Raw genomic sequence first — 26,035 nt, forward strand, 5'->3', positions numbered from 1 at the left:
AAGGTTATTACCTTCCCAAAATCCAGAGCCACTCCCAAACACAGCCCAAAGAAAGAACCAACAATCTGCTTGTCCCAGTCAGGCAGAAAGCCAAACCTGTTTAGGCAAAACAAGACAAGCTAGAAGAGAGTGAGCATCCTTGGGCAAAAAAGGATCAACAAACAATGGTTTGGGATTTGAAAAGAAAGGCACAACATGGTATTTTATTTTCCTCTCCTAACGGGGTACTACAGACAGAGATTCAGAAGAACTGATTCTGGTAAGAATTTTAACCTCTCACTGACTTCTGTCAGTGTTCCTCTGTAGGCTCTGGTAGAATGAAGATTTAATTGGCTTTATTAAAATGATTCATGAATTGGGAGCACCCCATCTAGCAAGTAGAAGGGAACTCTGCTGAGCTAAATAGAAGAAAGGGTTTTAAAGGCAGAGAAAGAGCATTAAAAAAAGAAGACAGGAATTTATTAGCAAGGAATGCATTGTTTAGGCAAGGTTGCCCTCTTAAGGGGAGAAGCAGGGGGTCTGTCAGTAAATTTCCTAGTATTGGCCAGGAAATACCATGTTGACTAGCTAAAGGTTACATTCCTTGGAGTTTGGGGGTCTGGGGGGTGTTGAAACTGCTGCTAGTTTAGGTACTAAGTCTTGGTTTGGTGACTTGATCTAAGCAATGCCATTTGGGGCCTGCAGTTTTCCTTTCAGCATAAGGATATCCCGGACAAGAATGCTCATGGCAACATTGTGATGGCAAAAGCACCCAAACAACCTAAATGTTCGTCAATAAGGCAGCTGATAAACAGATGAAAAAGAATGAGGTAAAATGATATGTCCTCAGCTGGAAATACAGCCTTAACATAGTCTTTAACAAGGTACAGTCAGAGCCACAACATACAATACAACTTTTCTGGTTAAAAAAGGATATCTAGACATGTGTAGATAAGCGCAAGGAAAAGCTGGGAGCATCATGAACCAATTATTCAGATTCTTTTTTCCCCTGGCGGCTGAGACCAGGGGAATGAAAAGGAGATTTTAATTTCTTCATGAATACAGTTTTAAAAGATATGTTGGGATAATGACTGATTTTTACTTTGTTAGGTTTTTAGTAATTTAGTGGGAGAGAGAGAGCATGCAAACATTATGTGAACTCAAAAGATGGGTCTAATGGCCCAGGTTTCCCTGGGAACCCAAACATCATACCTTCACTGTCGAGGCCGAGAAAAATTAAGGCCAAACCACCTCAGGTTTAGCCTTAGTATAAGTACAGCTATCTTAGCTCCGGCAGCCATCTCAGACCCCTGTGCCCAAGGGCTGAACTTTCCCCTACTTTACTTTAGTTCTAAGGACCCCCACCCTGCTTTAGTAACAAAAACCCCCACCCTGCTTTGGTTCCAGAGACCCCCACCCTGCTTTAGTTACAGGAATCCCCAACCTGCTTTAGTAACAGGAACCCATAAATACCCCTGCCTTAACTAAGCTCGGGGTCCAAGTCCCTACTCCGCTGTGTCGGGTATACTTGGGCCCAAGCTTAAGCTTGTTGAATAAACCCTCATGTGATTGCATTGGTGTTGGCTCCTTGGTGGGTCTCTCAGATGTGAAAACTCGGGTACAACATTCACAATTATTCCCAACACTTGGAATAACTCAGACCTCTGTTGCTTTTAGGCAAATGAACATAGAATGGACAAGAACAGTTGTCTAGCCCAGTGATTTTCAAAGTGTTCATTAGTCATAGGATTTTTCTTTTTCCCATATAAATTGCCAAAACCCAAAATAGAAAACAAACAAACAAAAAAATTGAGCTACTCTGGGTGAACTGGGGTGAGGTTGGCCTTATTTATCTGTGAAATGAGAGCTTTGGACTAGACATGACTTCAAATTCTGCTCCAATCGGAAGATGGGGGAGAGAGGAGGTGGGGAGGGACACCCAGAGACCTAGAGTCATGGGAGGATGGAAGAGAAAGCTGAGGACCAGAGAGAGTAAGTGGAGTAGCTGGTCCAGGTTCACTCAGCTAGCTTCCAGAGCTGAGTACCATTTTCTTCCACAGGTACCTTTTCATACTGCTGAGCCTTTGCCAAAGGCTTTTCCCCAAATTTTTGCTTTAATTTGGTTTGAATATGAATAGGATATTAGATTTTTTACTATTTGAAAATGCATCAATCTTAAGAAATCTTTTCTGTGCAAAAGCGAAAGGTTTAGTGAAAAGTGTTTCTCATCAGAAGGAGCATCGCTAACTGCAGTGAGTTAACACTGTTCATCTGAACACGAAACTGAGGGTGGTTGGCTGGCTCCCCTCTTGAACTACCTTCCTTCACCTTTTACTCTCAGAAATGGTTCATGAAAAAGTAAGAGAGCAAACCTGCCCATCCACCCCAGCTTGCTCTGGTTTGAGCCCTGCTTAAACAAAGTATGCTGCGGTGGCTGCTTCTTTGTTCCCCAATTAAAGTCTATGGTTTGCTAGCCAGAACACTGTTCAGATTCCAAGTTACCTCTCATATCTGACCTATGCCGTAACTTAAATTCCATTTTCCTTGGACAACTGAATACTCTTTATGACTCCCTGTAATTATGCAAATTGCTGCTATTATGCACATACAAATGATCCTTTAGAAACAGCTCCCCGGAGCTGATAATCAGCCTGCCATTGACTGTGGAGATGGGGTTCTGAGTGTGGGGGCCCAGCTGCTGGAGGGTTGGACCACAGGTGTTGGCGAAATCCTTTGTGGGGCCTGAAGCTGAGGTCAGCCACCGTGGACTCACCCCCATGAAAGACAAGAATTCACACTGGGGCCAAGACATGGTGGCCCAAGGGGAAGGTGGAGTTTGCCTTGTATGGGGCTGAAATTCTTGGGTATGAACTTGTTCCTGCAGACCCAAAGGAAGATCAGCCAAAGGTCTAGACATCTGTCAGTTCAAATAAGCAAGCCCTGGCCATCCCACACCAATGGCCTCGGGCCTAAGTTCTCCTGTCAGTTTATCCAGACTGGAATCCTGAAAGTCCAACTAAACCCCGCCCAGCCTTCCCCAAAGACCTTTGTTCCCACCAACCGTGCCCCTTTTGAGCCCAGCAACATCACGATATGGATAGTTGTTGGCACACTTCCCATGTGTTGCTCTGGCTTCTCAACAAGATGGGCTCATTGGTAGGGACTGTTCAATCCTTTTTTCTTTATGCCCTACTGACTCATTAGTCCTGGTTCCCAGCATTGGAATGGCATTGGGCACAAAGTAGATGCTCAATAAGTCCTTCATAATTGGTTACTCACTCAGCTAGAAGGAGAATGTACTCCTCAACCAATGATATTATTTCTTTCTGACCAGCACTAACATTGTTTATGAGAAGTGAACATCTAGCATCTTCATGCCTGTTTGTTTAAGATAACTTTATTTTGGCAGACATGCCACTAAAGCCTAGAAAACAGGAGCTTGGAGCTGCCAGGATTATCCTAATAGGGTTCCTGAGACATGGCTGTCCGCTTCCTGCCCTCATTAACATCACTGTAAAACCAGAAACAATTGCTATTCCCCTGGCATGTAGGGAAATAACCTAAACCTTTCATGCTCTCTTGAATAGAAGCAACTGCATGAGCTCTGCATCCAGTTGATTAGGGCCTGGGTCAGCTAGGCAGAGACTGGGGTGCTGACATGTAAGGGAGTCTCAAACATCAGTGAAAATCCAATGCCATGGGGAGAACATGCTATTTACCAGCTACTCTTGCTTTACTAAATGGATTAGGGTGGGGGTGGAGGCTAGTCTGCCCTCCAAGCAGGGGTTGGATGTCTTCTCCCTGGAACATTTCTTTTGCAGAGTAGGGTCTATAGAACTGAACTGAATTGCTGGAGACTGTACAGCCTCCTGCCACCCTCCTTCTCACCCTGTCTTAGCCACTGCCCAGACTCTAACAACATGCCCAACAAATAATTAAAGAGTGCTGGTTTAGAGTCCACCCACAAGTCTTGGCCAGCCCTCTTGTGCGCAAACCCACAGAAACTGAAGCCGCTTGGGTTGGGCTCAGGACTCATCAACAATCCCAGTTGGAAGAGGTGGTTCCAGCAAACATCCTCACTGACGTCTCTGGCAAAATGGCTTTGAGCTGGGATCAGGGCCTGGGGACATTTATTAACACTGGGAACATCTGAAAATGTGCAGTTTAAGTTCCTGAAGGAGCATTTCCTCCCTTGGGTGTGCTTCGAGGATGTCTCTGGGCTCTGACCTCAGGTCAAACAGTGGTGGCAGATATTTGATATTTCTTATTGACTGCTCAGGACCTTGTAGAAGTGACCCGGACCCTTGACAAAATAGGACTCATGACAATACTTAACCAGGGAGGAGCTGGGCGGAGTAATGATGCCCTCATAAAGACAACTTTTTATGTTTGTGTTGATGTTATATAAAGATATTTCATGATTTGCACATAAATAAGGTGGTTCTACTTTTCAAAAAATCATTAATTCATGTCATTAAAAAAAAAATTAGACTAAAGTCTAGTTGCTAGCTTTAAAATGTAAAATGGAGTAAGATTTATAAAAACAGCCAGACAAATCAATAAGCTCCCTAAACCAATGAGCAGAAATTGCCATTGGTCATTATGACCCCCTTCTTAAGCTTTTCCCTTCTTCTACCAGGCACCCCTCAGGCACCAACATACCCCAGGTTCTCAATCTCATCCTGTCTGCTGTTCAAGTAGCTGCTGCTTGGGAATGGCCAGACCTTTTGCTTTTCCTTCTGTTGAGAGGCTGGGGGAGAGTCATTGGCAGCAAACAGCACTCCTCGCACCAATGGGCTGACCCAGCTCCAGAACCAGAAACCTGGGCCACTCCCAGAGAAGGCTCAGAACACGTTCTTTCTTCTACCAAATGGGAGACAGATGCAAACACAGAGACAATGTGACATTGTATCTATCCTGAGACAGTTCTCTCCACAGCACCCATCATTTAAACAAATAAACAAACAAAAAAAGGTAACTTAAATCAAGTTATTAAGCTCAAATCTTTGCCCATACTTCAAGAAGTTATCTTGTAATGAATTGCCTATTTTCACATCCAGCAATCTATTGACTAATTCTGGCCAATTGCTTCTTAAAGGGAAAAGAACATTCGTTTTTATTTGTGTATAGTTCAAACACATGTGAATCTAATGGAATAGCTTCTAAATGAAATTATATGTAACTATGAGAAAACAGAGGGGATGATCTGATCTTACGATCTTGAGGTGGGGAACAACATTCTAAGCATAAAAGCAAAAGAAGAGCCTATAAATGAAAGGCTTTATAGATGTGAGTATATGAAATGAAAAATTTTCAACCACCTTCAAAAGAAACTCTAGAAACAAAATGAAAAGACAGGAAATACCCAAGGCCACAAGGTGTGGTACAAAGAACACAGGCTTTGGAATCAGATCCAGCTCCATCTGATCTGAATTCCTGTTCTTTTACTCGCTGGCTCTGTGATCTTGAGCAACTTAACCTCTCAAAGCCTCAGTGACCTGTCAACCACGTGGAAATTACCCAAGGCCATGCGTTTTCTTCCCCTTGGTATAATTAAAGGGTGCCTAATTGGGTCCTCTGGGTGGCTCAGTTGGCTAAATGTCCAACTCTTGATCTCAGGGATGAGACTGAGCTCCATGTTGGGCTCCGTGCTGGGTGTAGAGCTAAGTGCCTAATTAAACTATAAGCACCCAAAACAAGGTAAAACTCACAACATCTAGCAACCAATAACAAATAACCAGATCTGCAAAGAAGCAGGTAAACAGAACCAACCCTTAATGAGGGAGGAAAAAAATCATTCAACTGAAACTCACCCAGAAATTATATAAATGAATTATGAAACAAAGACAACCAAACAGTTATTTTAACTGTATTCCAAACGTTCAAGAAGCTAAAGACAAGACTGAACATGTTAAGTAGAAACATAAAAAATATAAAAAACACTAACTCAAACTTCTAGCAATGGAAATTACAATGTCTGGGTGAAAAGTGCACTGAATGAGACTAAAATCAGATTAGGCATTGCAGAATAAAGTTTGGTGAATGTGAAGACAAAGTAATATCAGCTAGCCAAAATGGAACACACAGAAAAAAAGACTTAAAAAGTAAACAGATCATCAATGTGCTGTGGGACAACTCCAAGTAGCCCAATGCATGTGTAATCAGAGTCCATGATTGGCAGGGTGGGGAGGAGGGTAGAAAAATATTTGAAAAAATAAGAGCAGAAAACTTTCCAAGATTTCAAGAAAACTATAAATCTATTATCTCCTTCAAGTTCAACAAAACCCAAGCACAGGAACCATGAAGAAAATGACACTAAGGCATATCATAATAAAACTTCTTAGACATGTATTAAAAAGAAAATCTTAGGGGTAGCCAGAGGAAAAAAGACACAATCCATACATAGGAACAAAGACAAGGATAACAACAGTCTTCTTGTTGGAAACAAAGCAAGTGAGAAAATAGTGGGGTAACATTTTTTTTTCCCCAAGCAGGGGGAGCAGCAGGCAGAGACAGAGGGAGAAGCAGGCTTGCGGGACTCCATTCCAGGACCCTGGGATCATGAACTGAGCTGAAGGCAGACACTTAACCAACTAAGCCACCCAGGCGCCCCAGAACATTTTTAAAGTATTGAAGGGAAAATCAAAATAATTTTCATCAATGAAGGCAAAGACTTCAGACATTTTTATGTTGACCTGTACCATGCTGAAGCTAAAAGAAATGCATTCAACCTGCTGTTGAAATGCCTTCTTGCTTCTGCCCAGCACTTGCCTTGTGAAGTCCTCCCCACCCTTCCAGGCTTAGCTCAAACGCCGCCTCCTTCTTGAAACCTTCCCTGACCACCCACTGGATTTTAGTCTTACTTCTCTGAGGGTCCTATTATACTTTGCTCTGTGTCAAAAGTGCTTCCTTCCTACTAGCCAATAAGTATGTTGGGCGTTCTTCTCTTGTTCTTCATCACCCACAGTGTGCACCCTCACTGCCCAGAATGGGCACTTAGCATTTGTTATATTAACTTACAAATTACTTATTTGCTTAAAGGCTTCTGCTAAACTTCTAAGATATTTCTAACTGACTTAGAAGTACTCATCAACAAAAACTTGATAAGCCAGGCCCTGTGCTTATAAGGGTAAGAGAAAATCTCTAGGCACAAAAGCCTCACAATACAGTTAATTGGTTTAATTTCGTTGTTTATCAAAGACTTTTTTTTTTTTTTAAACAGTCTGAGTTTAATATGGAGTGGGAAGATTCTTGGTTAGAGCTTCCCAGGGTCCAGGTAATGAATATCCTCATATTCAGCATTTCTACTATAACCTGGGGACACTTCCTACTGGGGCCCCTTCCCAGACTTGTATGCAGCTCCCTCTTCGACTTCTTCATGTGGACCTCTAAAGGAAATCTTAGTGTTAACATGCCCCACACTGAACTCCTGATATTCCCCAAAAACATCTGTAGTTCTGCTGTCTCAGTTAATGGCCACTAACCTTGAGGCCATTTAACATGTTTTTACCCCCACACCTATATTCAGGCTGTCAGAAAATTCTATCAGTTTGACCATCAGACATATGTAGACACTGTCCACTCCTTACCATATCTACTCCTTACCGTATCTGCTGCCAGCACCTTGATCTAAGTCACTCTCTTCTTTCACTTGGATTATCACAGCAGCTACATAGAAAGCCTCCCTGCTTCCACTGCCCACCCCGACCCCACACAGAGTCTAGTCTAATCATAGTGATTTCCTTGAAAAGGTAGGTCACTTCTTCCATTCCTCTGCCTAAAATCTTCCAAAGACTCCCCCTTGAGGTCAGTGTCCTTTCAACAGCCCACAAAGCAACATGTGAACTGTTCTCCAGTTTTCTCTCTCACCTCCTTTCTGACCCAGTTCTCCTTCCCACTCTCTCTGCTCCATTTTCCTTCCTCAGGGCCTTTGCACTTGCTGTTCCCTCTGTCTGAATGTCCCTTCCTCATATATCCACATGGCTCACTTCCTCCTCCTTTAAGTTTTTGCTCATATGCCACCTTCTCAGTGGGGCCTTCCCCACCCACATGACTTATAATTCCATCTTTATCTTCCTCCTCTCTAATCGTCACCCCTCCCTTATCATTTTCCATAGCATTCATCACCTTCTAATACTGTAGATAATTATGTACTTTGGTTTTTGCCTGCCCTTCCCTTCCAGAACATAAAGTCCAAGGGGACGGGGATTTGTAGGCTTTCTTCAGACTATTTCACACACAACCACAACAGTGCCATAGTAGGTGCTCAATAACCACATATTGAATGAACAAATCTCTGACAGGTAGAGTAGGTCTCTAAGTCTTACCGATACCTGACACCATCTCCTATTTGGTGAGTAGCATGAATTCTGAGGAAGGAATTTTAAAAATGCCCCAGGGCACACCTTCAAAACTCTCAGCAGGGCAAGAAACCAGATTCAGAAACTGACAGATACCTTCTTTAGATGTGTACTTGTTGAGTTGTAGATGAATTCATCAGTGAAGAGGTATTTGTCAACTACCTCACTAGAAGCATAGCAAAAAATGGTGAGATGTATTTAAAGAGACAAGGTGACTGAAGGTGACAAATTGGAGACCGAAACTGTGCACAGAGTTTTAGTTTGTGTGGTACAGATATATAAGTGCAGAAGGAATTAGGGAAGGAAAAGATAAGTGTTTTGAAGTGACTGAGAATCACTTGTCCCCTCCTGGCCTCTAATGGAGCTCTCTGAAGCATGAGTGTTGCTGGGATAATCTTTCACCAACCATTAATAACAACACTTTGTGTTCACATTGTTCCCTTCAACAGGCATCTTCAGATAATTTCTGATTTTTATCTAAGCATTCTTATCCTTAACTTTAGTCAGAAAAGTATTTATAAACTATAACAAGTAACTTGTCAGTGATGGGGGAATGGACAAAGAATTAAACCATTATCCCCAGACTCTGCCCTGTGGCATTCTTTGTACATAGCAAAAACATCTGTGAAGATATTTTATCAATCTACTCCTTGCTCAGCCCCCTCTTCCTTCCTCTTTGTATCAGGGAATAGCTATAAGTGGTTATTCCAGAAAACATTTAGAGGAGGTCCTTAGGGACGAGATGCTCACCCACAAAATAATTATTGATTCTATTAGCCTTGGAACACAATGGGATCATTGGTTTGACAAATATGTTGTTCCTATAGGGTTCAAAAAATTTTGGTCAGTGAAAGAATAAATGCATGAGTTCACGTTGGACATGAATAAAGATATTTGCAAATTATATTTAATATAATTAAATTCCCTAAAAAATATATATATATATAGTGTGTGTGTGTGTGTGTATATGTATATATGTATTGGAACACACACATATATATATGTATATATGTATTCCAAAGATTCCTGAGATTCCAAACTTTAGAGTCATCCTAGGATCTGCCCTTTCTTTGGCAAATTGCGTTGATTCAATTGGCATTATTTTTATTACAAGGTTTCAGAATTCCCTGAAGCTCAGAAAGGAAGCATTTGAGATATACTAAAATATCAGTAATAATAAGCTAACACATACTGAGTTGTGGACACCACGCCAAAGACTTTATATAAGTTACTGAATTAAATCTTTATGGTAGACACTGCTGTCATTGCCTTCTTAAGGATGAGAAAACGGAGACACAGAGAGCTTGACCTGTCAAAGGTCAAACACCTAAAAGGGAGCCAGGAGGAAACACATAGTATGATTCTAGCACTCACTGTAAAGGCTTTGGGTCTGCCTTTTTCTTTTTAGGCTTGTAAAGCCCTTTCTCTTAGAGCAAACACAGAGTTCTTGGAAGCAGGATGTTCTCATTTCCCTGAATGCTTTCTTTTCTTAGTTTACCTCTCTTTGCACCATTTTTCTCCCTCTCTTTTCATCTCATATTTAATCTCAAAACAAATTCAGCAACCTCACTTAAAATTTTTTTAAGTTATTTTTTAGAGGGTGGGGAGGGGACAAGAGAGAGACAGAGAAAAAGTCTTAAACAGGCCCCAGGCCCAACATGGAGTCCGACAGAGGGCTTGATCTCAGAACGTTGAGACCATGACCGGAGCAGAAATCAAGAGTCGGAAGCTTAACTGAATGAGCCACCCAGATGCCCCCTGGCATTCTCACTTCTGAATTAACCTGCTTCAGTGTTTCCTCAATTCTGCTTGTGATGTCTTCACTCTTCTCAGTGTTGGATGGATCTGGACCAGATACTTCCTTTCTCTTTCTTATATCCAATTAGTTACCAGTTTAATTTCATTCTTCTGTCTTGGTATTTGTAGGATATAGATCTTCTTCTCCATTTCTGATGCCACCACCTTAGCCAGACATCAATTCTTTTTTTGCCCGGACCGAGGCAATAACTTCCCACCTTTCTTCTTGCCTCTGGTCTCTCCCCGGCCTGTCCTGCACTACAAACAAGACCAATCCTACAAAACCACTTTCTTCATGACTCCTTCCCATTGAAAGATCTACAATGCTCCCAATTGTCTATCAGATTCATTCTCAACTTCTCAAAAATGTAAATTGAAGGAATTCCCCTCCCCGTAGCCCAAACTCTCCAGTGCGGGAAGATCTTCTTGGTCACTTGCTCTTCCAGCCTGTGACCATTGTCATTCCAGTCCCTCGAGCTTAGCGTAAGTTCTTCTCTGTCCTTGGAATGGTTCACCTTCCTTGCCTGCCCAAATCTTACCAACCCCATATTGTCCACTTGAAGTCTGTCTCCTCCATGAAATCTTCCTTCATCACTTTGGTGGGAATTCATTTTCTCTCTTCTTGACTGCCCTGATGCTTACCACACAGCTCACTATGAAGGATTTTCCCCTAAAGGTCTCCATTTTCAGCGAGATTGTTTCCAAGGTCCTCAAGTGCTACCTAGAGGGAGAAGGCATTTTCCACCTTTGAGTGAAAATGAATCCAGACTCCAACAGTCATCCATCAAGTTAATGAAAAACCAGGGGATTATTTTGCAGTTGTCAGTTCATCATTTTAGCTCAGGCATAGTTAGCCACAATTTTTCCCCAAGTACTTCACGTCTTTACATATAGGCCAGGCAGGGCCTCCAAAGTTCCCAGCACTTTGGTGAACACAGGAAACTTTCTGAATGGCAGATGAAAGGTTACTCTACCTATTGCATTCAGAACAAACTCCACAAATTGCATTTTGAATGATCTTCAGTTGGTCTTGTTGTTTTAACTCTACCTTTCAGTAAAGAAAATTGTGGTTGAACTTTAGTTAAACTAGAAGTAAATTATATCTACTTAAAATACAGAGCTGTTAAAACCCAAAGAGCTACATAAAAGCAACTGATGGGCTGAAAAATGCTCTCTTTGTAGCAGAATCACAACCGAAAACTTCAGTTTATTTCACACAACATGACCTTTAGTCTGTAGATAAAATGCATGTAAATTAAGCTTAAATGTCAATGAAATTTGACCAAGGATTTCTTCTATGGGAGCGATGGGGGAGGCGGGGGGGGGGGGGGGGGTGTGGGGGGAGAGGAGAAAAAAAAAAAATTTTTTTTTTTTTTTTTCTCAGATAAATGTGTTGTGTCAGATCTGAAGCCTGTTCTGACAGTTTCCACATAGGTAATCCAATCCTGGAGAACATGAAACCCCAAGAAGTAAATTGTTTTTCTTTCTTGGAAGTTGTTTTTGCGCTACCTTAAGCTCACATTTTGTCAGTTTTCCAAATGAAAGAAACCAAAACATTTTTTAGGACTGCCACTGACAGTAAGCAGTAGGAGATGACAACAGCTGAGCCACTCAGAAAGGGGGTCAAGATGATTCTATCGTAGTGGGTGTCAAAGCTTGTCATCAGTGGCCGTGTAGAAGGGATGGGGGCCTGGGAAATCCTGACCAGTTTGAGAAGCCCTGTCATCCCATCAAGGTTAACTCCATTTTGCTTTCATGACAAGATGATTTAGGCTGGTGTGATGTCAGTCTGCTATCAAGAAGCCAAATATGATCCTGAAGCAGTAGCTGACAAAGCACATGTGAGCAGAAAACTTGGCATTCTGAGGAAACTTGTGATAAACCATAAATCCAGAAAGAAGATGCTGAGATAATGGGGCAAGAAGGGCTAACACGAAAGTAAGAGTGAAAAATCTTCATAACGCAATAACGAAGAGCTCCTGGAATCTGATTACACCAGGTGCTATTCTTGACCTACCTCCTTTCCCTTAACCCCTCTACGGACAGTATGAGGTACACGTTATTATCTCAAGCTTGCAGGTGAGGAAACTGAAGTTTGGAGCAGTTAAGACTCATCCAAGGTCGCCCAGGTACAAGGCTGTGGGCCTAGGATATGAATCCATCTGACTACCTAGTTCGCTGTGCTCACCACCACAACGTATTCAGGGAAGCATCAGGGAGGGAGAATTTGGCTGAGAATCTGAGAGTGAGGAAGGAATCCCAGGTTGCTCAAATTAGGGCTGCCACGCAATGGCTGAAGGTGGCAGGAGTACTGTGTTGTTGGTGAGCCTGGGCCAGCGGTAGAACAGATCCTGGGACAAGGGCATTGGGGATGATAAAAAACCTCCTGACATTGGAAGCCTCATGATCTGAGAAGTCATTCTGGAACTCACCCAGAAAGGGCCCTCTGCCTGAAGATCTCTCAGCCCGTGGTCTGGGGGCAGTGCCACTAACAGGCGGGCTGGCCTGGGGAGTAGTGCCTTTCCAGGGGGGCATGTGGCTTTGAGTTCCAAAGGCAAAAAATTCTTTCCGTCCCTGGCATAGAGGTTGAAGGAAAGACAGGAATGCCATTCACGTGGTCAACACAACTGCTCTGTTCTCGTGGGTCCAGGTGCTCAGTCTCGGCCCACTTGTGTTTACACATGTCCCTAGAGAATCATGACAACTGTATATCTACATTGAGTGATTTATTTCCATGTATGCAAAATGTGTTTTGATAAAGTGTCTGAAGCTAGTAAGGAGCTAGCTCTCGCCTGACTTCCTCAACGTGCCATCATGAGTTAATTTTATGTGTGTGTTCACAGTACCAACAGCAGACAAAATCTTAGCAGGCACATAGCTTCAAGTTCTCCCCACCCTTAATTGACACTCAGAAATGGCTTCTGACATGTAAACCAACTGCAGTGTCAGGTGTGACATCCCAAGTGCCCATATGCACCTGTTGCTATGACAAAAGCCATGGAGACATACCTCCCAGGCACTGCATGTGGGTTTGTGTCTTTGGCTGCCCTGTCTTTTCTTGTTCTTCTGTATCAGGCCTCTGATCTCTCATCAGGGACTGTTCCATAGGACCTAATGGGGTACAAACCTCCCCCTTCAATTGGAATTGAAGAGAACAATGGAGTTTGAAGCAAGGCTTAGATATGGAGTTAGTGTTGGTTAAATGCTGTCCTAACATGACTGTTTTTGACTTGGGGAGCTGGCCTAGAAGGAGCGAAAGACCTGAGGGCCAGCTTGGCCCGGCAGGCCCTTCCAGGCTAGGGACTGCTCTTTGGGTCAGCTCAATTCTAGATTCTGTCTCCTTGGGGGAGGTCTTAAAACCCTGTCAGAATGGCTAAAATTAACAAGTCAGGAAACAGATGTTGGCAAGCATGGGGAGAAAGGGGAACCCTCTTACACTGTTGGTAGGAATGCAAGCTAGTACAGTCACTCTGGAAAACAGCATGGAGGTTCCTCAAAAACTTGAAAATAGAGCTACCCTAAGACCCAGCAATTGCACTTCTGTGTATTTACCCTAAAGATACTAATGTAGTGATCCAAAGGGGTACCTGCACCCCAGTGTTTATAGCAGCAATGTCTACAATAGCCAAATTATGGATCGAGCCCAGATGCCCATCAACAGTTGAATGGATAAAAAGATCTCTCTCTCTCTCTCTCTCTCTCTCTCTCACACACACACACACACACACACACACAGGAATATTATGTAACCATCAAAAATTATGTAACCATCAAAAGTTGCAAAGCATTTTCAATGACGTTGGTGGAACTAGGGGGTATTATGCTAAGCAAAGTAAGTCAATCAGAGAAAGGCAAATCCTGTATGATTTCATTCTCATGTGGGATTTAAGAAACAAATAGATAAACATTAGGGGGAGGGACAGGAAAATAAAAAAAGATAAAAACAGAAAGGGAGGCAAACTGTAAGAGACTCTTAACTCTAGGAAACAAACTGGGGGTTGCTGGAGGGAAGGTGGGTGGGAGGTTGGGCTAAATAGGTGATGGGCATTAAGGAGGGCATGTGATGTATCTCATGAGCCTTGGTGTTGTAGTGTTATATGCAACTATGAATCACTAAATTCTACCCTTAAGCTAAAAGACAAAAAAAACAAAATTAAAAAAAACCCAGGGTTAACCCAATCCTAGAACAACCCTGATTTCGTTGCTTAGGTTCTCCAAAGGAACAACCCCCAGTGTCATCTCCACTCTGACGGATGACAGTCTAACGAGGAGTTGGCAAGCTTTTTCTATAAAGGGCCAAAAAGAAAATATTTTAGGCTTTGTGGGCCATATGGTTTCTGCTGCAGCTACTCAGTTCTGCTGTTGTTGTGTGAAAGTAGTCACAGACGATATGTGAACAAACGGGCATAGCCGTATTCCAACAAAACCTTATTTATGATGACTGAAATTTGAATTTCACATAAATAATGTTTGTATGTCACAAAATATTCTTCTTCTTTTGGTTTTTTAACCCTTTAAAGGTGTAAAAGATCATTCTTACTTTGTGGGCTCGCAGGTGGCAGGCCTGACTTGGCTATAGGGCACAGTCTACTGTCCCCTGGTCTGAATCCTCAGCTTTTACACCATCTGGAGGTGACTGACTCCAAGAGGTAGGAAAGGGAGGTAAACCCTGACACAGCCAATTTAGGCCTTTCAGGGAGCTAGCATCTCTGCAAGCAGGATCTGTGGCTATAGGTAACATGATTCCACCCCATAGACAAGATAATGTATAGATCCACGTAATTCATTCCATTCATTACATTCATCATGAAAAGCTCTGTTTGTTACAATACTGCGTTAGACAGCTCAAGACGCTGGCATTTCTTCCTTGAGAACTATCCTCAGAACTGGACCACAGGCTTTTGAAAAAGCCACAGTGCTGGGAAATCTCCATCCACTGAAGATGGGGTTGATTTTTAGAAACAGCCAAAAAACTAAACAAAACCCAGACCAAACAAAACACACAAAGAAACCTAGCTCCACTCAACCAACAGTAACAATGGCACAGTTACTAGTTCGCTTGCAGAACCAGGGTGAGAACTCCGTGGGGGAGGGGAATGTGGTAGAGCTAAGTGAGGCCATTTCTGTTCAAAACCATGCATGATTATAAGATGAGACTGCTGGGAACTAAGCTTGGTAGTCCTAACATGGCCCCTAACAATGTGAGTGTTGTTTGGCCAACACGCTCAGCCAGTTAAAAACAATTTTTGGGAATCTTTTGGTCAATATTTCAAAGCCAAGAGATTTCACATAAAAAGTCAGATTTTTTCACTTCAAAAAAAATCAAAAGATCAGACACACTGAGCTCTTGCTTTTGTACAGGAACAACCAGGGAGAGCCCGCCCCCCTCTCCTTTAGAAAGAATGCAAACTTCAGGCTGGCAGAGTGTCCACCATGCCTTACTACCCCCCAGTTCAGAGGCAGCGCCCATGTAACTTTGTGATTATGGCCTTTTCACTCACAATTAGAGTAACACAATCACATGGTTCCAAAGTCAACATAATACACAAAGCTACACAGTGAGAGGCTCATTCCCATCTTATGCCTACCCACCCTAAGTAAAGCACTTTTGTTAATATCTTCACTTATTTTTCCACTTCTTCCTTACATGAGGTAATACAATATACATATTTTTTCTGTCTTGCTTTCTTCCCTTAGAATATATCCTAAGGATTATTCCAGTAACAGGACACAGAGAATTTCCTCGTTCTCATTTACAGCTAGCTCTCCCAGTGAGTGCGTAGGTTGGCTTATTAAAATAATTCCGGGGGCGCCTGGGTGGCTCCAGTGGGTTAAAACCTCTGCCTTCAGCTTGGGTCATGATTCCAGGGTCCTGGGATCAAGCCCCACATTGGGCTCTCTGCTCAGCAGGGAGCCTGCTTCCTCCTCTCTCTCTCTGCCTGCCTCTCTGCCTACTTGTAATCTCTGTCTGTCAAATAAATAAATAAAGTCTAAAAAAAAAAGATTAAAAAAATAATAATAAAATGAAATAATTCTGTATGGACGGGCACAGGTTGTGAATAGTCTTTGGCTTCTACCAATATTCTACAGTGAATATATGCATATGTCATTTCATAGGTGATAAAGTCTGTCATGCAGGATAGATTCCCACAATTGAGACTGCTGGGTCACAGGGTAAATGTATTTGTAATATTTTTAGGTACTGCCAAATTGCCTTGCCCATGGGTTGTACCATTTTGTGGTCCAGATAGCAATGTAAAAGCGTGTCTATTTCCCTTCCACTTCCCCAGGAGAATGTGTGGTTAAACTTTTGTAGTTTTGTTAGACAGGTAAAAATTATGTTTCAGGACAAGGTGCAATTTGCATTTTAAAACCAAGACATCTTTTCTCACATGTTTACCTACAGACATTTGTATTTCTTTTACTGAGAACTATGCTCCATTTTCCTATTGGATCCCTATTTCTGCTGATTTTCTTATTAAATTCTTGTTTTTTTCTTATAAACTTATAGAAATGATACATATATATATACACACATACACACACACACATATATATATATCTCCCCACCCCATGTATATATATATGATTAGCCCTGTGTCTATGATATGAGGTGCACATATTTTTTTCCCAGTTTGTCCTTTATCTTTTGCCTATGTTTGTGAGGTGTATATTTGTTTTGTTGTTGTTTGCCATCCATATGTTTTGTTGTTCTTGTGTGTGCTTTTTAAGCTGTAGTTAAATTTATTCACTCTTTGCTTCTGGCTTTTGATTTGTTGGAAAGAAAGATTTGCCTCATTCCAACATTAAAAACACATTTACCCATATTTCCTCCAGTAGTTTCAGGGTTTCATTTTTTAAAAACATAAATCTTCAACCCATTTAGAGCTTGTTATGACACACATTGTGAGAAGTAAAATCTTTTTCCTCCTGGGGACTTGACCCTAGATGTTGGACAGGATGATGAGGCTTCTAGAACATCAATAAGTATAAGACCTGGAAAATGGGATGAGAGAGCAGCTGATGGGAGAAGTGAGATGCGAGGGGTGTGAGGTGGGATGGGGACTAGACGGGAGCCCCCTCACCTGCAGGAGCTCCTGGCAGATGGCTTCCCATCATTGGTCTAGCTCAGTGGTACCCAGGACCCTTATTACTTTTCTCCAAAGTACCCACTTACTCTGAAGGGTTTAATGTGTTTGGTTGTACAAAACTGTTCTAAGTAATGACTAGTTATGTTGCCCTTCTAACAACCAGTTTCTGGGCAGAATGTGCTAACCGAAATCACCATGCTGAGTTGATATACTTTCAGCCAAAAGCACAGAATTCTGGAGTGTCAGATAGCTTTAGGAAGCTCATCTTAGATAAATGAGCCTTTTGGAAGACTTTTTTAAATGCTGACATTAGTCTGCTGATATTAGCTTATTTCTTGGTTTCTCTGTCTTTAAAGACATGGAACCACAGTGAGGGGACCTCTGATTTCATCCTCATTCAGAACCTACTGGTGCTGTATAACAGGGCTGGGGAAGGTGTGACTTCAGCCATAAGGAGTGTGCACACTGGTTTCCACACTGTATACTAAACAGCTCTCTAAGCAACTTTTCTAGTAGAGGTGCCCATGAAAGAGCTTTCTTTTTCTTTTTCTTTTTTTAAGATTCTGTATGTATTTATTTAAAGATTTTATTTATTTATTTGAGAGAGAGAGTGCACACAAGCAGTGGCAGAGGGAGAAGAAGAGGGAGAAGCAGACTCCCTGTTGAGTGGGGAGCCTGACATAGGACTTGATCCCAGGACCCTGGGATCATGAGCGGAGCCAAAGGCAGATGCTTAGCTGAATTAGCCACCTAGGCAGGCCTGAAAGTACCCTTTAAAACATTGTTTCCTCATGTGAATAATTCTGTATTTTGAGGAAAAAAACAGGGAGCAAAAATGAGAAAAATGTGCCAAGATGAATGATACTAGAATAAAGTAAAAGGCTTTCAGCAATAAAATGGGTACCTCTGCTTGAAGCAGACAGAGGCCTCAAAGAGACGTGGTGGGAGCAAGATGCTCAATGTTGTTCACTGTCAGCAGGAAGGCTTGTCAATGTCCAGGCATGCCAGACTGCACCTCTAACAGTTAACTCAGAATTTCTGGTAGTGGGATCTAGGTATCAGTCATTTTGAAAGCTCCCTATGTGATTTCAGTGTGCAACCATCACTCTTGAACCATGCTGTTCAAAGTGAGGTCCTCAAAACAGCAACATTGGTGTCAGTGGGAGCTTATGAGAAATGCAGAATCTCAAGCTGGAAATTAGATCTTCTGAGTCAGAATCTGCATTTGAACAAGATTGTCAAGGTATTCACCTGCTTATTACAGTAGAGAAGTAGTGATCTAGAGCTTTCTCAGAGTGGCACCTGGAATCACCTGTATCTAACCCACCGAGGGGCTGGGAAGGTAGGAGAATGGGGAATCACATACTTACTAAGGAAGACAATTCTGGAGATGATCATTTTATAAATTCGAGGGTGGGACCGTGGAATCTGTGTTTCAGTGTGTTTCCAGGTGACCCCCTCCCCTACTGCTTGAGAACAACCAGCAAGAAGACAGCTACTCTCTCCCAACCACCGGCATGGAAATTCCCTCAAAGCATACCCATTACAATGGGGGATGAGCTGGTGATAACCTATGAATGCCTCTCAGCCCAACAAATGTGACATTTCTGCTCTCCGACCTCTAACAGAGCAGGTGGTGATAGTTAAATCTAGCTCTCAGATTGAGTCAGAAATGGATCTCTGTTCTCTTGGGTTAGTGACTGAATAAGCTTTAATACACAAGCTTCTACCTTAAAAGCAGGATTAAAAATATAAAATGTTGATGCTCAGATGCATCCTTCTTGAAGGGTTTCAAAAAATCCTCAAAATGCATGGTAGAGAGTCAAGAGAAAGAGTTAATGCCCTGAAAGGAGATTTCTTCACTTTACAGAGGTCTTTTAAAAATTTTTTTTGCTTGGGGGCACCTGGGTGGCTCAGTCGTTAAGCGTCTGCCTTCACCTCAGGTCATGATCCGGGGGTCCTGGGATCAAGCCCTGCATCGGGCTCCCTGCTTGGTGGGGAGCCTGTTTTTCCCTCTCCTGTTCCCCCTTGCTTGTGTTCCCTCTCTCACTGTGTCTCTCTCTGTCAAATAAGAAAAAAATAAATATCAGACGTCTAATTTTAAATTTTTTTAAAATTATAACACGGATGAGAAAAAAAAAATGAAGCCACTAATGGAAAATTTGATCTCTCTCAAAAGATGTATTTGCAGTATCTAGTACTTCCATCATGTAGTTGTAAAAGCATTTCAACTCATATGAGATACTTAAAAGCTTTTCTGATGCAGAAGCTTTAAATGAGTTTATCTTCAAATCCCTAGGATTCCCAAGTATGGCTCACACTTGACTTGGGGTGCCAGAATTGAAATCTTTGTAGTTGTAAAATGAAATAAGACCAGTGCAGTCGTAATGGATAATGAAACAGAATTGGGAAAGGCCATGTGATCTAAATGTAATCGTTAGATAATTATTGAGTTAAAAATCAGCAAAAGCAAAGAAACTTCAAACTGGAAAAAAAAAAGATTTTTGAGGTTTTGCTTTAAAGACATTAAGAGCAGAGTTTCTTAAACCTTTTAGGGGGAGTGCAAATCTAATGAAAATCTAATGAAAAGCCATGGACTCTACCCAGATGCACGGCCCCTAAATGCACACTGGTAATTTCTGGAGTTCTATAGACCTGCTGGAGCCCACATGAGAATCTCAGCTTTCACAGAGGATTTTAAGAAAATTTCTCCATTTTGATGTCTCCCATTTGGAACCGCTTTAGACCCAAGAGCAACTTTCTCAGCACCAAGGTTCCAGGTGACTGGTAAAATTAGGGCTGGTTGTTTTCCCTTCAACCTATCTCATGAGGCTGGTCCGAGGCCAGGTGAAAAGCCAGACCACTAGCTGAAGCCAGGTAAAGACCTTTTTATTGAAGATGTCTGTGCTCCCAGAAATGTCTTTCCTGTGCTATCAGGGGGGCTCCAGCGAGTCTCACAGGCAAAGCCCAGGGCCTCTGTGGCTCCCTTCACCTCAGATGGTGAAAACTTTAATCCAGAGTTAGGAAGGAAAGCAGTCTCTCTTAAACACTGCCTGCACCCCTTGTTTACCTGCAGACCCAAAGATGTCAGAGGTGGAAGACAGCCCTTCACGCCCTCCCCCATTTAACAGAGGAGAAAACGGAAGGGTTAAGTTGCCTGCCGGGGTGACCTCCCCAGCCGGGCTCACACCCAGGGCCCTCTCTCGCAGCACTTCGCCGTCTAGCCAGGGGAGCGAGCTCAGGGCGTCGGGGCCTCTCTCCCCACACTGCCCACCGCCCACCCTGGCGGAGGCGCCACGCGGAGCCGAGCCCCCGCCTACCGGCACCATGGAGTAGGTCATCATCATCAGCATGTCGTGGCTCTCGGCGCGGATGTGTGGCGCGGGCTCCCCGCTGTGGCTGCGCTTGTTGCGCGCGGCGCTGGCGGGGTCCGGGGGTGGCGCGGGCGCCCTGCGCCGCGTGCGACTCAACTCAGCCAGGAAGGAGCGCACCGCACTGTCCTCGCGCTGCTCCCGGCCGCGCTGAGCCTCCAGCGCCCGCACGGCCGCGCTCAGCCCGCGCCACTGACACAGCGCGAACACGGTGCCCGCAGCATTGAGCGCTGACAGCAGCGCCACCGCCGCCAGCGCGCCCCGCAGCCCCCAGCCGGAGCCCCCGCGGCCTCGCTCCGCGCCCCTGGCCATGCTCTGCGCACCTCGGGCCGGGCAGGGCTCGCCGCCTCCCACCGGGCAGCCTTTATACGCCGCGGGCAAGCGGTGGGCTGGTGGCAGCGCTGTGAGTCACGCTGCCCTTTGCCCGGGCTGGCGGGGCGGGTTGGGGACAGTAGTGGTGGCGCCTGAGCCGCCCGGAGGGACAGGCGGGGGAGAGGGGGAGAGGAGCAAGTGGAGATGGCCGGCGCGGGGAAGAGGTGGGCCGGGCTCTTGCTCCTGGTGCCTGGCCAAGAAAACGGGCAAACCCAGGTCTCCCTCCCTTTCTCACTGCCCTGCCTGTGGGCATTGTTGTGGCCCAGGCCCGCAGAGTGAGGGTCAGACTGAGGGGGAGAGCAGGAATTCTTAAGGCGCTAGAAGTCACTGAATTCCACTCCCTTCTCCCCACACACTGACCTCTCTGGAGAAAAGGGTCAGCGTGCCTAGATGCCAAGATATATGCCCACTGTCCCTAGGTTTGCTGCTGGGCAGGGACCCAGGCTGCCCATCACGTGGCCACTGAAGACCCCATGAGATCTTTCTGAGGAAGGAGATGGAGAGAGACAAGGAGACAGTTGGCATTGGAGGGTTAAAAAGGCCACCCATCAGAATGAGAAAAGCCTTGCTCTGCCTGAGAAGGAGTCCTCTGTGAAGGAGATTTCTAGGATGTGACAGGCCAAGAACTCTGACATGAGATCCATATCTAGGAGACAGCAGGGTGAGGAGAAAAAAAAACTCCAGGGTGGAAATCAGGAGACCTGATTCTAACCCCATTCTGCTACCACTCAACTGAAGGGCTTTGCGCATGTCCCAAGACCGCTCTGAATTGATTCTGAGGTGCTTTCTGGCTGAAGAGTTGGGACCCTGGCTAGGCTCTTTCTGGACCTTACTTAGCCTGCCTTGCTTGAGGGGACAGTTGCCTCAAGCCTCCTAGTTACCCCTTCCTTTTCCTGTCAGCTCACATGCCTATACCTCAAGGATCACTATCCTTCAAATGCAGAGTCATGGCTCAACCTCCTCAGAGGACCTCTCCACCTCATTTCTCACCTTTCCCCAAATGACTCTGCCTCCCTGCAGCCCCAGACCCCACAGGAGACCCTAGTGGTGTTGGAAGACCCCAATCAGAAGCCAAGATTTCTCTTTCCACAGCCCATTATTTCAAAGGAGGAGGTGGATCCCTGCCATCAGCCAGCTGAAGCTGTCACAGTTCTGTATCAAGGTCTGGATTCCCGAGTTTTTATTGGGACATTGACAAACTTTGCATATTCTTAGGAGAGTATCCGGGATCAGGAGGACTTAGGAAAGCATGGAGTTCCAAGTGGTTCATGAAGGACCTCAACTACAGGAACATGATGTCTAGGAGGGAATGGAGGTGATACAGACAAATCTGTCCAGTTTCTCCCAACTCAAACATACTGTGATCTATTTGAAGAACGCCATGTATCCTTAGATAAGGCTTAGGATGCCAGGCTTAAAGCAATGGATAGAAGCCACAGAAAGAGCTGGGAATCAGGCTCAGTAAGATCTTCATTTAATTCACTAAAAGTTAATGAACTGTGTGTCAGGCATAGTGATGGGCATTGGAGGTACAGAAATGAACTAGGCAAGCCACTTGCAGTGTGAGCAGTTGGAGTACCACAGAGCCTGCTGAGCTTCTCTTTATCCTAATGTTCATTATAGTTACTACTGCCTGACCATGTCCATGAGGAAGGGCACCACCAATAATTACAAAGTATACAGCTCCTGAGGTTAGGGGCCACATAGTGTTTGACCTTGTCTCCCCCAACACCAGGCATAGTCTTCAGCTTGAAATTGCCGTTCAATAATTCCCTATTGAATGACTGAATGAACAAATGGCTGGATAGTGAACGTATGTCTGTGTAAGACAATGTGTGCCTAGTGGTAGTAAGGCTTAAGCACAAAACTCTACTCGTGCCACCGAACTGGAGCGACTTTCCTTGGAAGGCTGACTGTTCACTGGGGAGAGTAACCACAGCCTACCCCACACGCCTTCAACCCCTCTGGTTGAGAGCCCATAGTCAGTAGGGGAGTGGTGCTCCAGTTCTATTTGGAACCAGCCAGGCTTTATCTGATGAGCTCACGGGAAGATGCTACCCTTCTTGGGATGTAGGACTCGAGAAGTTTGTGGCATGGACTTTGGGCTGGCTGGGTGGAGTGCTTGGGATAATGCACTCAGAGAGAGCAGAGAGGCAGAAAGAGTAAAGGGAAGACAAGATTCCTCTTCCACTCACCACTTCTTCCAGTTCCTTCTTCAAGTCTTTCTGTGTAGGAATATAATATTTTATTGGAAAGGAGAAGGGTGGGGCAAGATGTTATGGCCTACGAGGCAGGTGTCTTCACTCATCCCTCCCCACAAGATGGCTGTATCCAAGCAACTGGCCTTGCTCTGTTCTCTTTTCCCTTTCTTCTCTGTCTTTTCTCTACACCCTCACTCCACCACAGTTCCATGCACTGACACTTCTCCTTCTCTGTCTTATCTCAGAGTTGTGCCCGTCTAAGGCCTAGCTCAGAACCCTGTCCCTGTCCCTCATCAAGCCTTGCCTTCCTGAATTCTGGAAGCCTCAGGGACTTGGAGCCTAGAAGCATGGACTTTGGAATCAGATAGAACGAAGCTTGAAACTGCTTTTGAAGTTTACAACCTTGGGTATGTTACTCAGCTTTTCTAAGGAGAGGGTAATCATATCCATCTCCTAGCTTGTGAAGATTTAATGAGAATATACATTTAGAGCACTTGGCATAGAGTAAACGCTCAGTGGACATTAGTGCTATTGCCTATGGGGTGTCTGAACTTGCTGACACCCTTGCTGTTGGCCTGTTTACCAACATCTTAGTTCTTCTAGATCTTACTTCTTTTGTTGAGTTATAGTATGCTTAAGAAGGGGACCTCTCTTCACTGTGACACAGCAGGGGCTTATGCCAAATAAGAATATCAGATTAATAAATTGATTAGCTTATTACCCTTCTTTTGGATGTTTTCTGTGGAATAGAACTTTTCAATGCATGGTAAACTTGGCCTCTTTTCTGAACATAGTGGTTTTGAGATTGGCTTTCTGGAGCCTTTCCATCTCTGGCTTCCTAAGCCTCCCATGACTCCTTTAGGGGTAGATACATCTGTGTAGACTGCCCTACCTAATGTTTCTCAGGATGGGCTGGTACTTTTCGTAATAAGTAATTCTAAAAAAAAAAGTTAGCTATTAAAAAAATATGGCCTATTTTGTTGACACAGATGTTCAAGATACAGTGAGGACACAGGGAGATATCTGACTTTCCTTTTCTGGAGACCAAAAAAGCCAAGAACATTCTGAGCTATCTTTACAATGAGAAGGAGCTTTTCCATTAAAAGACAGATGCTTCATTTTCAAAGGTTAAATAGAATGGTCCTTAAAAAAGGATTCCAGCTAATAAACTTGTCCTGGAGAAAAATACCCAATTCAAGAATATACTCCAACTCTAAGTCCACAGCATTTCCTCATGACGATGAAGTGAATAATTTTCATTTACTCTCAGGCCTGATCTTGGGGATTGTCATTCTCTGTGATGAGGTCGGCAGGTATGCTGGGACTCCTGATGGTGCTAGATGCTGCCTCCTCACCCCCACCCTTCCTCCTTGCCAGGGATTAGGGAGAAAATCTCTGTAACAGTTCCCACCAAAATATATCTTTCGCCCAACCACGTTGGGTTTTTAGCTCAACATTTCTACGTTTTAACCCCATGAAACTTCAAGCTCCACAAACAAAAAGAGTCAGAAATTTCTTTTCTTCGTTCATTCACTCATTCATTTATCCATTTATTCAACAAATTAGGTGCTTACTATCTGTCAGGAACTGTGCTAGGAACTAGAAATAGGATGGAGAGAAAAACCAGACACTATTCCTGTCTTCCTGAAGCCTGTGGTCTAAGTGGGGAGAAGGAATGAGTCAAGTAATTGTGTGAGGGTATAATTCTAAATGCGACAATGAGATAAAAGACCTGAAGGAAAGGAGTGCTGTTCTGTGAGATCTGATCACTGAGAAACCTGTCTTAGATGTGGAGTATGGGGTCAGGGAAGGTCTCCCTGAAGAAGTGATGGTGGTTGAGCTGGAATCTGAAGATTAGCGGTACTTAGCTAGGTGTGAGTGGGAGAGTTGTAGTCAGAGGGGACAGTACATGTGAGATCCTATGGCAGGAAGTACCATGGTTTATTTGAGGAACCATAAGAAGTCCAATGTGGCTATAGGAGAAAGACCATAGAGGAGAGGGGAATGAAGTGAGGCTGGAGACTGAGTTAGGGGCCAGATTCTGTGGATGAGAACTTGTAGGACTGGGATCTTTATTGTAGGAGAAATGGGATGTTAGTTAAGGGTTTTAAGTGTATGTGTTGGGGTGGGAGGTTGGGTTGATAAATGATGGATTTTCATTTTCAAAGATTACCTTTTATTGGTAGGATTTGCAGTGGCTTCCGTCACTAAAGAAATCATCTCTGACCTCCACCAGGCTAAATATCAGCCTTCAAACCCATCTTTCCAAATGAAATGAGAAGACATTTAGTTCTAGAAAATGCCATTTTCTCTTTCATGGCACATTAAAAAGTAGTTGAAAAATAGAACCATGACTAACATTTAGATAATTTGGCTAGTAATGACATTAGCTGGAATTTTTGTATGATACCTAGCAGGTATTTACATTTTTTGAGAAGCCAGCCTTTGGTACCTCAAGGTGAGATCATCAAATCAAGCCATCTCTAGAATTGAGAGGAAGAATAGAAGATGTTGCTTCCCCTACAAGATTTTGGTCTAAGTTGGGGAAGTAACAACAGCTTTCCACCTGCCATAGGTGCAGTATCTGAGAGTTACCCAAGCATTGTTAGACTAGGAGCTGTCCGAGGTTATACAGTAGTGCTATTTCAAATTCTCCCTCTACCCTTTCTGTGCTTCATTTCCTTTGTTTGTGATAAACATGCCCCGCCCCACCCCACCCATCCTGCCCTCCCAGTGCATCATAGCCAATTATCACAGATGGGGTTTCCTGGAACAGATGCTGAGATGGAATTTGGGGTGCAAGATGTTTATTAGGGATCAGTATCTGTGAAGGAAATAGAGGAAGCAAGATTAGATAGAGGGAG

General features: G+C 43.8%; 1 protein-coding gene across 1 annotated transcript in view; it reads right to left on the reverse strand.

Annotated features, from left to right (window-relative positions):
* Positions 1 to 21,088, reverse strand: part of GLDN (gliomedin) — a 57,043-nt gene extending 35,955 nt beyond the window's left edge. The window contains exon 1 of the mRNA XM_032856488.1: positions 20,548 to 21,088. Within this exon, the coding sequence (XP_032712379.1) occupies positions 20,548 to 20,910 (363 nt within the window). The 5' untranslated portion in view covers positions 20,911 to 21,088. The remainder of the gene's footprint in view (positions 1 to 20,547) is intronic.
* Positions 21,089 to 26,035: the final 4,947 nt, after the last annotated feature.

The sequence above is a fragment of the Lontra canadensis genome, unplaced genomic scaffold (assembly GCF_010015895.1).
Source record: "Lontra canadensis isolate GAN:19392208 unplaced genomic scaffold, GSC_riverotter_1.0 scaffold12, whole genome shotgun sequence".
Taxonomy (NCBI): Eukaryota; Metazoa; Chordata; class Mammalia; order Carnivora; family Mustelidae; genus Lontra; species Lontra canadensis.